Source organism: Neoarius graeffei, chromosome 13 (genome assembly GCF_027579695.1).
Source record: "Neoarius graeffei isolate fNeoGra1 chromosome 13, fNeoGra1.pri, whole genome shotgun sequence".
NCBI classification, from domain to species: domain Eukaryota; kingdom Metazoa; phylum Chordata; class Actinopteri; order Siluriformes; family Ariidae; genus Neoarius; species Neoarius graeffei.
The window spans coordinates 36,845,700-36,860,340 of NC_083581.1; the positions used below are offsets into that span (position 1 = coordinate 36,845,700).

The 14,641-nt window shown below is 40.6% G+C and overlaps 1 protein-coding gene across 1 annotated transcript in view; it reads left to right on the forward strand.

The window, feature by feature from the left end:
• fbxl5 (F-box and leucine-rich repeat protein 5) overlaps nt 1-14,641 on the forward strand; it is a 79,387-nt gene that overhangs the window by 10,869 nt on the left and 53,877 nt on the right. The window contains exon 3 of the mRNA XM_060937661.1: nt 12,365-12,460. Coding sequence (XP_060793644.1) covers nt 12,365-12,460 — 96 coding nt within the window. The remainder of the gene's footprint in view (nt 1-12,364; nt 12,461-14,641) is intronic.

The window sequence follows — 14,641 nt, forward strand, 5'->3', positions numbered from 1 at the left end:
ATATTATGAGGAATATTCTGCCGTATTTTATCAATTTTACCTTTGAAAAAGGATGCAAACTCATTGCATTTATTAACTGAGAGAAGTTCAGGTGCTAATTGTGATGGGGGATTAGTTAGCTTCTCTACTGTTGAAAATAGCACACGGGCATTGTTCATATTCCTGCTGATGATGTTGGAGAAGAAAGACTGTCTTGCTTTACGAACTTCATAATTAGGATGCAGTGCTGCTGCACAGCAACCTATGGGCTCCCCTAGGGGAGCCCATAGGTTGCAGTGCAAAGCACTGCAACTATTTGTTCTTCTACGTGTTTCTTCTTCTTCCGTATTCTTCCTCCTACGCAAATTTTGATTTCGAATAACTCAATAACCATACGTCGCACACAGACAATATATCAAAACGTGCGGCTCGATCGGACTCGCTATGCTATTACTTTTCTCTACAGAATGCGATTTTTTTTCGCGACATAGTCGCGAAAAAATCGCCCCAAAAAACCCCATTCATTTCTATGGAATTAATTGAAAAAAAAAGCACTTTTTCAAACATCCACTGCTCTGGCATGCTTTCACCTAGAGACGTGATTCAAACTCTAAAATGTAGGAAAACTTCTCCTCTGTGGATCTGGCATTCAACTTTTCTGCTAGGTTGTACACTTTCGGATCAGTCCCGGCTCAAACGCCATGTGGGTTCCGGGAGAAAATCCGGCTTTTGAATGGGTGTCTATTGCGTTACACACCAGTGAAGCTTAAGTCAGAGTGTAGACAGCTTGGAAAAAAAGGTCAAACTTTCTCGCTTAAACTGTGTTTTCAGCCACAAATTTCACTCTACAGACATGATTTTCTCAAAAGTAGTAGGAAAACTTGTCCTGATTCACACAATGTGTCTACCTAAACGATAGGATTTACAGTTTTTGAATGAGAAGCCTCAAACTGAGAAGAGGGCAGCCGAATGGCCTCATTGACACCCATTATAAATGTGACAGAAAAGTCAGTCATTTTTAACTTGCTCTAGTGTCCTTATTTTTAACACTACAGACAAAAAAAATACATTTTATTCAGGAGACCCTTCTAGCGCTCACTGTGAAAGAATTTTGTGAATAGCTGCTTCCGTTGTCGAGTTATTTGTCATTGTTCGAGGCCTGATCCTTCATAAAAAAACAGTAGAAAACTCCAGACCTTGTGTCTCTTAGCTCATTGACACCCATTATAAAAGTGACAGAGAAAAGTCTCTCATTTTTAAATCGCTCTAGTGTACTTATTTTTAACACTACAGACAAAAAAATACATCATTTTATTCAGGAGACCCTTCTAGCGCTCACTGTGAAAGAATTTTGTGAATAGCTGCTTTCGGTGTCGAGTTATTTGTCATTGTTCGAAGCCTGGTCTGTAGTAAAACACAGCACAAAATTCAAGAACTTGTGTGTCTTAGCTCATTGACACCCATTATAAACGGGACAGAAAAGTCTCTCATTTTTAACACTACAGACAAAAAATTACATCAGTCTATTCAGGAGACCCTTCTAGCGCTCACTGTGAAAGAATTTTGTGAATTTCTTTTTTTTGTAAAAAAAAAAAAAAAACAGCCTCGGTCGGCATGACACGTCACCGTAACCGCCCATTTTATTAGGAACACTTCTGTTCGTACATACAAACTACAAACACTCTTCTTAGAGTTTAGAGTTTATTTTATTTTTAAAAGGGACAGTGCACAAATTAAACATTATCCTTGTGGTAAGGACAGATGTCTGTCCCAGGTTATAGCAGTACATGCTAATTTCCGCCTGTAGTCACTTTGTTTATACTCTTGAATAGCTCTTCATGACGGCTGCTGTCTCAAGCACACACATAATCATTGCATTGAAACATCATTGCAGGTCACACATTCATGGCCAGCGGACATGCGTGACCGAATTGCTTCACGCACTGCATCCTCTCACAATTTCCCCCGGGGAATTGTCCGGTCTAGTTATAATTACAAAGCATCTCTCTATGGATTTGATAATGGATGTGAAGTTTAGATTTGCACCATTTTCTTTCAGTCTTTCTACATTCTCTCTTTAGCAGTTTAACAGCCGGGTACTGCTTCAATGGTGCTTTCTGCTTATCATTGACTCTTTTTATTTTGAATGGAGCAATATCATCCATAATTTGGGTCATATTTAAATTAAAAAATTCCAGTAAATCATCTACAGAGTCTGACATTTAGGTTGATTTCTGTGAGAGAGCTTGCTCAAAGAGAGCACGTGTTGTCTTTTATGACTCTCCTACCTATAGTCGTTGAGCTGTTCTGAATGTGAGGAGACATAGAAACTTCAAAGAAAACACAGAAATGATCAGATAAGGCCAGGTCAACAACAGTATTAGAAACAGTAAGACCCTTTGCGATGACGAGGTCAAGAGTATGACCACGAGAGTGGGTCGGCCCCTGTACATGTTGTACTAGGTTGAAGTTGTCAATAATTGCAAGTAGTTCTTTGGCATAAATGTTATCAGTATTATCTACATGCAAGTTAAAATCCCCAGATATAATAAGACAATCAAACTCTTAGCAAATGACTGATAACAGTTCACCAAACTCTTCAAGAAAGACTTTGGCTGAATGTCTCGGAGGCCTATAAATAGTTAATAATAATATGTTAGGCGAGCATGTAACAAGTGCACATAAGTGGTCAAAGGATGTAAAATCACCAAGGGGGATTATGTCGTGGCGAAGTCGCTTTCTGAAATCAACTCCTCTGACAATTTTTGGAGGCGTTTCATGAAACTTGGCAAAAGGCTTTGTTATAGGACAGTAATATGGATATTGCAGTGTCATTTGCAATATATTGTAGCGGGGGATATTGTGCACTCCGAGCACACTCTTGTTTGTTTTAAATAGAAGAAAAAAATTTGTTTTTGCAAATGTCGTGATAGGAAAATTATGAACTTTCAGGTGGTAATAGTTTCCTCAGTTTGCTCAAATTGATTTCTATTTCTTAGCGTTATTTACTTGCCTATAACAGGATGCAGACAAATGTTTTATTCCTTGCTTAAGCACCTGGTGAAATACTTGAGCAGCTCTGCATTAATAGTTGATAAATATGTAAATTAAATTAGAACCATGTTAACATGAATCAAGCCAAATTGTATGCAGAGGAAGAAAGCAATTGTGCTTCAGGGTGGTGCTTTGTGAAGTCTTTTTTTTTTTTTTTTTTTTTTTTAAATAGACATCAGTGTGTCGTGCAACCTTCAGACACCTAACATGCATTAAAGGGGAACTGAAGGCAAATCTTTTATCATCAAAATTCTATTTATCGGCGGCACGGTGGTGTAGTGGCGGCACGGTGGTGTAGTGGTTAGCGCTGTCGCCTCACAGCAAGAAGGTCCTGGGTTCGAGCCCCGTGGCCGACGAGGGCCTTTCTGTGTGGAGTTTGCATGTTCTCCCCGTGTCCGCGTGGGTTTCCTCCGGGTGCTCCGGTTTCCCCCACAGTCCAAAGACATGCAGGTTAGGTTAACTGGTGACTCTAAATTGAGCGTAGGTGTGAATGTGAGTGTGAATGGTTGTCTGTGTCTATGTGTCAGCCCTGTGATGACCTGGCGACTTGTCCAGGATGTACCCCGCCTTTCGCCCGTAGTCAGCTGGGATAGGCTCCAGCTTGCCTGCGACCCTGTAGAAGGATAAAGCGTCTAGAGATAATGAGATGAGATTCTATTTATCTCATTTTATTAAATATCGGAATGCATTTTTGATCGCCATTTTGTCACTGCTATAGCAAGTTATGAGTGTCTGAACTATGCTCTGTAATATATCAGTCCATATGTCAAAGCAACGGCTGTAAACGAGATTCGTTGAGACCTGTGCGAGACATCGTAGGACGGAAGTAAAACGTACAGCGGAAATCAAAGTGACCAGCATCTGCCAACGTTGTCAAAAGACGCACGCGCGCGCCCTCTTTCAAGCACTGACGTAATCAAGCTGGAAGTTTTTTTTGTTTGTTTGTTTGTTTTGATAGCAATCAGGAAAGTTTAAAAAAAAAAAAAAAAAAGGAGGCAGTAATCGTCATTTAAACTTGTTTTTGTGCAATATTTCATTTGGAAAACAGTTTTCAAGATGGCGGCACTGACACTTCGCGCTTCGAAGTCTCGCACAAGTCTCGTAAAGATCACGCGGATAAGCAACGCCTGCCGTGGACCAAACGAACTAAACTCAACACGGCTAAAAACCGAATAGGCCGATAAGTAGAATATTTTAATTGCAATTAGTTGCCAATACGAGTCGCGATATAAGGTTACTAAACCCGAAAGCGTAATTGAATAACACGTTAGTTAAGAAATAAAGCCAGTTTAAAAATGACTTCAGTTCCTCTTTAACTATTTTATTTATTTATTTTATTTATTTTATTTTTTATTTTTCCCTGAAATATTTCTTTAACTCCTAATGTGCGTGTGCTGTAGAGAAACGGTTAACATTTGACTGCTCTGTCTTGGATTACCTAAGCCTGCTTGGCAATTGGGGAATTTTCCACTCATCAAAGCGAGGATAAATTAGGACGTTACATTCTGCCCTAGCAGGAAGGAATGAACACGGTCTCAATTTTTATTTCACTGCTTATTTTTAGTAAGCTAGACTTGGTCAACTCTGTGCTGTAATAAGTTTTGTTTGCCGAACCCAAAATGGCCGTGAATAAGGGCAGCGCATTAGCGTATAGTCTGTTGCACTGCCACTTTTTTTTTTTTTTTTTTTAAAACCCAGTGACTCTGAGCAACAGCAGAGCAGCCTGGCTGCTCCAGGATCAGTTTTTGTGCCCAAGCTTACTCAGGCAGCATTAGAGGAATCCGATCGTCGATCAGATCCCACTCCGAGAGACTTCGTACAGGCCCAGAGGGAGTGTTGTCAGTGCCTACGCTGTGTAGGGTGGAGGCTGGGCTGTGCTGTGCTGGGATGACTCAGGCTATCATGGCGAACAGAAGAGCAGTCAGACACCACAGTAAACCTGGAGCATGTTTCTAGAACAGGTTTTCTTTTTACATTCAGAGTTCACTTGTAATCAAGAACAATTTGGATGTAATACATCTAAATACCCCTTATTTTATGACCACAAAAAAGCAATTTGTCAGATTACGATTTTTCCTGAAATTATAAGAGCAGTGACGCATCATTGTTTGTCTTAACAGATAACAGGAAGTTAAATGTAATGTGCTTGAGGCTATAAACATTGGTTGTCACCTTCGGGAGAACCTCTTCCTGTGTCAGAAAAGTTCCAAAGAGCTCACGCTTGGAGACTCCTTCCAAAAATGCTAATTAAATATCTCCTCGCATGTGTTTATGTGGAGCGTCTGTCGTACAAGTCCCTGTGTAGGCACGAGCACATTGAGATAAACCCAGTGGTGAAGAATGAACAACCTTCTAATGGGTATTATTCTGTCCACATTCACTGGATATGAGCAATCGCACGCTCTGATTGATTGGCTGCTCTGCTCATGTACCGTGAGTAGAGAAAAACCAAATGGCGGAGCATGTTGCTGAACCAACCGGGGACGAAATAAAAAATTCTACTTGAAAACAAAACCCCCAAAAAGCAACAAAATATGGAATAAACATATTTAATGGTAAGAGCAGGGTTTTTTTTTTTTCCCCACAAATTATAGCATTTTTCATAAATTGCTGCTGTCAGTTCGCCGGTTTGTTTACATTCCAAGCGGAAATGATTTTGTCAGACATTTTGTATAAGGTTTTTTTTTTTTTTTTTTAAATTTATCGAGTTTGCAAAATATAAAAATGCTGGGGTTTTTTTTTTTTCAATCTAGTGAATGTGGATAGAAGTTATTCTGCTCAATCTCATCGTACATGGCTTATAGTCAACTCGGCGCTACGCACCTCATTGGCTATCGGCTCATGTACAACTCGATTTCATGGAATAACAGTTTGTTAAAGGGGGTAAATTTAAGATTCAGAAACTTTTTTTTTTGTGGACATTTGACAAACGTATTTTTGGCTATAGTTTGGACGTTTGTTAGTTATTGTTTGGACACAGTTTAAGCGTAGACTTTCAGCTTTTAATTTGTATTTGCATCCAGACTGGTTGAAGAGTGTAGGAAGAACAGCACTTTTTATACATGGTCCCGCCCCCCGTGGTGTTTTTTTTTTTTTGTTTTTTTTTTTGGTAAGGAACCAAAAGTAATTGGACAGACTAACAGTCATAAATGAAATTGTGAAATTTTATTTATTTTTTTAAATACTTGGTTGCAAATCCATTTGAAGTCTAGAACCCGTAGGGTTTCGTCCCTGGTGATGCTCTGCCAGGCTTTTCCTACAGCTTTCTTCAATTCCTGTTTATTTTTGAGATGAGCTGTCTTGAGTAAGTGAAATGCGTTCTCAACTAGATTCAGGTCAGGTGATAGAATGTTCTGTAACGGACATGTCAAATATTTTTGACTTAAAAATGTCTTGGGCCACTTTTGAAGTATGTGTCAGATCGTTGCCCATCTGCCCTGTGAAGTGCTGTCCAATGAGTTTTGAAGCATTTGGCTGACTCTGAGCAGATAATATGGCCCTGTATGCTTCAGAATTCATCCTGCTGCTTTAGTCAGGAGTCACATCTTTAGATATACGCTTTAGATCATTCTTCCTTTCTCCATACTCTTCCCACTGCTCCACTTTCGTCTCATCTGTCCATAGGATTATGATCCACAACTGTACAAACTTTTTAAAGGGGTACCAAATATAATATATACAGTTGCTGATGTGACAAAGTAACGTATTCTTAAGTATTCTATCAAATTTATATACTAGAAAACAACGAAATATCTTGGTAATTGCAAATATAATAGTCGGTACGCTAAACGGCACAAGAGTCGCCATTTTTAAAAGACCGTGACGTCAGCCCTACCCACTGCACTAGGAGAGAAGCGTGTAATCATGGTGTCGGGCGCATCAAGTGAAAGCGACAGCTCTGTCGAATCATACAAAGAGATCCCGCAAGACACGCTCCAAGCAGGCTATGGCTTAGAAGGGTACCAGTTTGAACCTAGGAGAGGTACTCTCGACTCCGGTGATGACGAAAGAAGAGAAGAAAGCTCGAGCTCGCTTGGTGTTTTTCAGCGGAAACGAGTGAAAAGACACGTCTGGAGGATCGTTATGCTTTCCATCGGTCCTGTTATTACACCCGAAAGCAACACACTGTGGCACTGTGTAGCCGATCACTTACAATTCATCCTACTTTCCGATTCACACGCGCTATTCCCAACCTCAATGAGCCAACACTACTGGGCACATACATACGTCATGAGTGTTACGCAGAGAAAATGAACGTGCATTCTGATTGGATAAAATTAATATCATGGCGGGCTGTTCAAACTGCGGAAATAGTTTGCTCGAGCTACTTTCAAAACACTATAACTTTCCAACCTTAGAACAAAAAACTTTTGTAAGTCTTGAATAAGGTTCGTTAATGTGTGTTTTATTGTTATATTTACTCTATATATTGCCCTCTGTTCCCCTTTAAGATTTTTTTTTTTTCCCCCCTTTCCAAATTCTAATCTGGTCTTCCTGGGGTTTATTTTTTTATTTTTTGAGGCTTACCAGTGTTTTTACATCTTGTGATGAACCCTCTGTATTGACTCTGGTGCAGCGTCTCTTGAATAAGCATTTTCAGACGAAAGAGTTCTAGGGACTTAGGCTACGTTCACACTGCAGGCTGAAGTGACTCAAATCCGATCTTTTCGCCCATATGTGACCTGTATCCGATCTTTTATTGACAATATGAACGACACAGATCCGATTTTTTTCAAATCCGACCCAGGCCGTTTGGATATGTGGTGCTAATTCCGATTCCTATCCGCTCTTTTCATATGCGACTTCAGTCTGAACCGCCAGGTCGCATTCATCCGACTTACACGTATTCAACAAGCCACAAACGTCACTATTCTGCGCTGAAGTAGGCGGCGGGTCTCTCAAAAAAAGTTACAACAACATGGCGCATAATCACGGGCACAGATAGAGGGGGGGACGAGTCATATTTAAATTCACCTTGTTCGGTCCCCCCCACTTATAGGGAGGAAAAAACGTCTATGCTGTCTTTCTTTGCATAAGGCAAACCTCACGGAAAAATCAAAAGACTAATTACCATTCGGTTTATTGAGGTGCACAGCAGTGTATACATAGTTGCAACAACTCACATAAAACAAAACAAAGACTGATATTCGGTTGGTTGAGCTGCGCAGACTGCACAGGTTGCGAGCTCGAGCTTGGTTGCTATGGTTACTAACAACAAGTTTGACAGGCATATCGGGGTTGGTTTGCTGGCAGCTTTGTGTCCCCCCCCCAGTTCAAAAAACGTATCTGCGCCCCTGCGCATGACATCAATGCGAGGGACGCTTCGGGCTGTGAAGGTTCTGAATCTTCTCAATGGAAGGACGCAGAGGTTAGGGAGCTGATTTCCATTTGGGGGGATGCAGCTATTCAAGCTAGATTGGATGGGTCATACCGCAACCGGGCGGTTTTACTTCCGTAAACACTGGCCATGCTCACTGCGTGTGATGTCGTCGTATCCTGCAGTGCGCATGCGGAACACTTTTAGGTCGCTTTTCGTTCATACTGAGGATCACATACAAGTCGCATATATTTGTTAATGTGAACGACCTCACAAAAAAATCGGATTTCACAAAAAAATTGGAATTGAGCATTAAGCCTTGCAGTGTGAACGTAGCGTTATTGAGAGGAGCTACCCACTGGAAAGCTTCCCCGAGAACTGTATACCTTCAGGGCAGTGTTTTAGTCGAGTCACTAAACCTCGAGTCCGAGAACAAGACTCCAACCGCACCATTTGACGGTGGCTGTACGTGAAAGCGTCTCTGCTACTGTGTTGGACTAACGTTACTGCTCGACTGCCCCGTTTTAGTTAATAGGCTACAGATAAAAAGCTTGTTCATTGCTTAGCAAGCCCCGCCCACTATCAACAGAGCAATGAACACAGCGTGTCACTTCCTTCTCTGGGTGGAGTCTGGACAAATGATTGAAGTTCGAGGTTGTCCCCGTGGCATTTTAGCGCCACTAACGTTAGTTTGTTCCTGAACATGGCGTATGAACAGGTGAATGTGCATTGTCTCTCTCTCGCATTAAATTAGTGCAAAAATTTATGTAGATCAAAATATCTTATGCCAAATTATTATGGCATGTTACAAAAAATAAAGAGAAAAATCAGAGTCCTCGTCCCCAATTTACAAGTCCGAATGCAGTTAATGTCCGAGTCATCAGTGCTCAAATCCAATCCAAGTCAAGTCACGAGACCTTAAAATTAGGACACGAGTCCTGGACTCGTTTGTATTCTCACCACCAGTAGGAGCGCTGAAGCGACGTAAGCCGGCTGGCTGTCATGATGTTAGCAGGAAATGCTAGTTAAGATTTTTATATTTCACTTAGAAATGTTAAAATAGCACTATTTCTGTCGTATTGTATAGGATCAATAAAGCCTGGACTTCTTTGTCGGTCTATTTTGGCCATGTTTATTTTAAAAATTATTTTTTTTAATCCTAAGTTTAAGAACTGTTTACACAACTACACTAATTTTTAAAAATGGCGGTTGCTAGTGCTGAATTGTTTTCCGTGGTCTTCCAGGCCTGTATGTGCTCCTGACCTCACCAATACGTTCGTTCTTTTTAAGAATGTACCGAATACAATGATTTGGCACCATGTGATTTGTTTTTGTTTTTACTATCCCTGTGATGATGCATTTTTGATTTTTCAGCCTAATGATGGCTTGTTTCTTTGGCAGTGACGACTGTTTGGACTTCATATTGCGCGTTAACAGCAACAGATTACAAATATACACTACCGTTCAAAAGTTTGGGGTCACTTTGAAATGTCCTTATTTTTGAAAGAAAAGCACTGTTCTTTTCAATGAAGATCACTTTAAACTAATCAGAAATCCACTCTATACATTGCTAATGTGGTAAATGACTATTCTAGCTGCAAATGTGTGGTTTTTGGTGCAATATCTCCATAGGTGTATAGAGGCCCATTTCCAGCAACTCTCACTCCAGTGTTCTAATGGTACAATGTGTTTGCTCATTGCCTCAGAAGGCTAATGGATGATTAGAAAACCCTTGTACAATCATGTTGGCACAGCTGAAAACAGTTGAGCTCTTTAGAGAAGCTATAAAACTGACCTTCCTTTGAGCAGATTGAGTTTCTGGAGCATCACATTTGTGGGGTCGATTAAATGCTCAAAATGGCCAGAAAAATGTCTTGACTATATTTTCTATTCATTTTACAACTTATGGTGGTAAATAAAAGTGTGACTTTTCATGGAAAACACAAAATTGTCTGGGTGACCCCAAACTTTTGAACGGTAGTGTAAATACAAGTCAAATCTAGATCTTTTCTCGACTTACTTGGAAGTGAAATGACGATTGAGAACACGCACATGACTATTTAACAGCTGAGCAGCCAAGAGTCCGCTGTGTGGGTTATTTATTTTATTTATTTATTGAGTTAGTAATTTTAAATAAATAACCTCCCTGTAAGTTGGTCAGTGTTTATATTATGTATTAAGTAGTGCTGTCAAGCGATTAAAATATTTAATCGCGATTAATGTCACGACTGTCATAGTTAACTCGCGATTAATCGCACATTTTTGTCACATGAAAAACCATTGTAATTCTCTTATCAGCATAAAGTGAATGGGCTTGCTTTGTACCAATGTGGGTTTTTTTTTTTTTTTTTTTTTTTTATTATTATATTGCAGAGCATAACGCGTCTTGTCACAGCCACTGACATCCATAACTTCCATATTAGATGAGAAGACCAAGGGATGAAAAATAAAGTGCATATCACTGTGAAAATAAAGTTTTTATTTTACTCTTCATTAGTTTATTTTGAAGAGAAGTATTTGCCATAAAAGAAGAAAAACAGATAACAAAAATAAAAACGTTCAAAAACGTTCATCATAGTGTGGCACTGTATTCTCTAATTCTCACTGCTTATAACTCTACACCTACCCGGTGGAGATGAGCTGGGAACCTGAAGACTGAAGGAACAGTATTGAAAAGTATTTTTCCAGTCTCACCTGTGAAAGGTAATCCCATGTGATCTCGTTTGGACGGTAAACCTGTTGGTACAGTTAAACGCAGCACATGAATGAGGCATCTTTATTCTCGGCTACTGTCTAGACGCTATACCAGAGACGGCTGAAGAATCTCCACTTTGCCCCGTCCAATATGGCGGCGAGGATGTTTATATGTCTATGCCTTTCTCCATCACTCACACATACTCTTATTGAAGCAGCGCGCGACAAGCCTCAACAGGAACTACGGGTGACTCGCAGGGCCAAATTAGAATTTGCGTTAACGGCACTATTTTTTTTTTTAATCGCGTTAAATTGAGATCGCGTTAACGCGTTATTACTGCGTTAACTTTGACAGCACTAGTATTTAGTTATTTTTCTAGTGATTACTGTACAAGCACAGAAAAACAAATATGAAAAATTTCCCAAGTGTCCTAACTGTCCCTTTTTGAGTCAGAACTAACCAATTGTAACCACAAGCTGGCCTAGTGGTTAGCGTGTCCGCATCTCAACCAGGAGATCGTGAGTTCTACTCGCGGTCAGGCAGCCATCATGAAAATGGTACCTCCTGCCATCTGGTGAGGTGCTGCAATGTGGCTGTGAATCAGGAGTCCAACACTCATGGTTACCAGAGAACCAGTCCCCCACTGTAACCCTAGCTATGTAATAAGTAAGAGGCCGAGGGCTACTGAAACTGACATCGGTGCCATGTGGTCTGAGGAAGGACTTGGAACCAGTTGTAGCTCGAAACAGGAAATGATGCAGTATAGATTAGTGAAATTGATAACACTTTGCGATGCTTTGTTTTGCTGAGAGACTTCAGTAAGTATCTTGTTTATTTTTTAGTTGATCATACACTAGTAGTATTATATGACTCGATAAAGGAATAGCCAGTTATTGTGGTCTGAAAATGAGGAATTGGCACGTGCTTACTCCTTTTTTTTTTTTTCTTTCTTTCTTTCTTCTCAACATTTCTAAAAACACACCCTGCATTAGTGTGTTTGTGGTGTGAGATTAGAGGAGCTCTGAATCAGGAAACCGAAAAAGGTGGGCAGATGCTAACAGCGGCTTGGCTTATAAAAGCTTCTAATTGCAGCATTGAAACTTAAGCAGCATGACCTCCAGTATGATCTCACAGGAAGCTGTTATTAAGTGGGATGTAGATTTAGGAAAACAAAAATGAAGGAGCTCAACACACCTGCCTGGCGATTGCAGGTGTGTTCCGTTTAACTGTTTAGGGTTGGCACGTTTAGGCGGGTGTGTACGTACATATTGGTGCAGTACGAAGCGTGTTCATGTTTCTGCTTATGTTTTATTCAACAGAGCGAATGTGAACAGCTGAACTATGCACGGCAGCTGAAAGAGCGTCTCGAGGCTTTCACCCAGGACTTCCTTCCTCACATGAAGGAGGAAGAGGAGGTAGGGTAAACATCTGAATGTTACATATCCTGCATGAACAGTCCCTCTCTGTATTAGATAACTAAACAATGTCTTTATTTTATTGACTTTAGCTGTCATTTATGGAATAAAAGGAATAAAACACTCGGGTTGTGCTGTTGTAGGAAAAGAATCAGGAACGGGGTCCTGTGATGCTGCCTGAACTTGAAGTGGAGTCTCGGTGTTTTTTTATTCCTTTTATAGCACAGTAATTTGCCAATATTAGCAAGTCCTTATGTGTTAAAGAACATTGAATAGTACAGTTTATCAATTTATAGTTACATTTAATGTTGATTCGTCCACAAAAAAAAGTGGGTTCCTGTTCCTCTCTCGTGTCATGGTGAATGTCCTGTGACCAAACAAAAAAAACTTAAAGCTCATAGGCAACAGTTTTAATTTTATGCACATTTGACACTTTAAATGTTAAACCCTCTAATTTTCTTCTGGTCCCAAGAAGTATTGTTAAGTAATAATTAAAATAAGTTGGTGCGGATCGTGACGAATTTCTGTTCAGTTATTTTCGTGACCACTCGGCGCGTGACGTCATTTAAGACAACAAACAAACCGCTTGAGTTGAGTCCACTTCCGTTTGCTTATATTGCTGTTCGGCTTGAGTGCAGACATGCGTTCGGGAATTTCCAAAGAGAAACCATGCCTTATTGTTGCGTAGTGAACTGTAACAACGGGACCGGTTCAGGAAGAAGTTTTTACCTTTTTCCGAGAGAGGAGAAGAAGCAGAGAGAGTGGATTGGCTTTTTCCGGAAGAGGTGGAAAAAAAGGATTGGCTTTTTCCAAAAAAGAAGAGGCAGAGCGAGCGGGTTGGCTTTTTCCGAAAAAGCAGAGCGAGTGGATTGTGCGCATGAAACAAAATCAAGTAGTCAAAGAAGAAACAGAGCAGCAACGCTCAAACAAAAAGGAGAAGATTGGAGGTAAACATTTTTACTTTTGCTTGCAATTGACAAGAATCCTGAGGGATCCTGTACAATCATTGTGGAAATGAGAAAAAGGGATATTTCCTCACTTAGATGGCAGGCTAATGTGGCCTACTGGTGCACTGTCCAGTAATCGTTACCTGTATCCACTAGGGAGGGCGGTTTAAATATTCTTCAAAAGGGCTCTTATTTAGTATTACGACGAAAGTAAGAATTTATCATAACTACCAGGATAAATCGTTTGGGCGCGAGTCTTGTTGAGGTCCAGGGTCACCGTGATCAGAGTCGGCCGAGTCGCTGTCCAATTCCGAGGCCGTACGGTCAAACCAGTGAGCCACATTCACCGATTGCTTCGCAACGGCCAGAGGTTCATACATGTATGGTTTCACCTCTCGATATTCAATTTGGAGAGTTGCTACTTCAAAATCACTATCGCTTTCAGACATTTTACACAACCAAAGTCCGTACACATGTGCTCGGTTCACAAGTAAACACGGGACTGCTCCCAGTCTGTTTGGCTTAAATGACGTCATTACGACCGTCCCTGTTGTATTCAATTTTAGGGTGCAAATTAGACACTAAGAAGATTGAATTCGCTTTTTGGGTCATTCTTCTAGACAATAAAGTTGATATTCTACGTTTCACCTCCAGCCGTTGCCTATGACGTTTAAAGGAACAGTCCACCGTACTTCCATAATGAAATATGCTCTTATCTGAATTGAGACGAGCTGCTCCGTACCTCTCCGAGCTTTGCGCGACCTCCCAGTCAGTCAGACGCGCTGTCACTCCTGTTAGCAATGTAGCTAGGCTCAGCATGGCCAATGGTATTTTTTGGGGCTGTAGTTAGATGCGACCAAACTCTTCCGTGTTTTTCCTGTTTACATAGGTTTATATGACCAGTGATATGAAACAAGTTCAGTTACACAAATTGAAACGTAGCGATTTTCTATTCTATGGAAAGTCCGCACTATAATGACAGGCGTACTAACACCTTCCGCGCGCTTCGGCAGCGCATTGATATCTGAGCTCCATATCAATGCGCTGCCGAAGCGCGCAGAAGGTGTTAGTACGCCTGTCATTATAGTGCGCACTTTCCATAGCATAGAAAATCGCTACGTTTCAATTTGTGTAACTGAACTTGTTTCATATCACTGGTCATATAAACCTATGTAAACAGGAAAAACGCAGAAGAGTTTGGTCGCATCTAACTACAGCCCCAAAAAATACCATT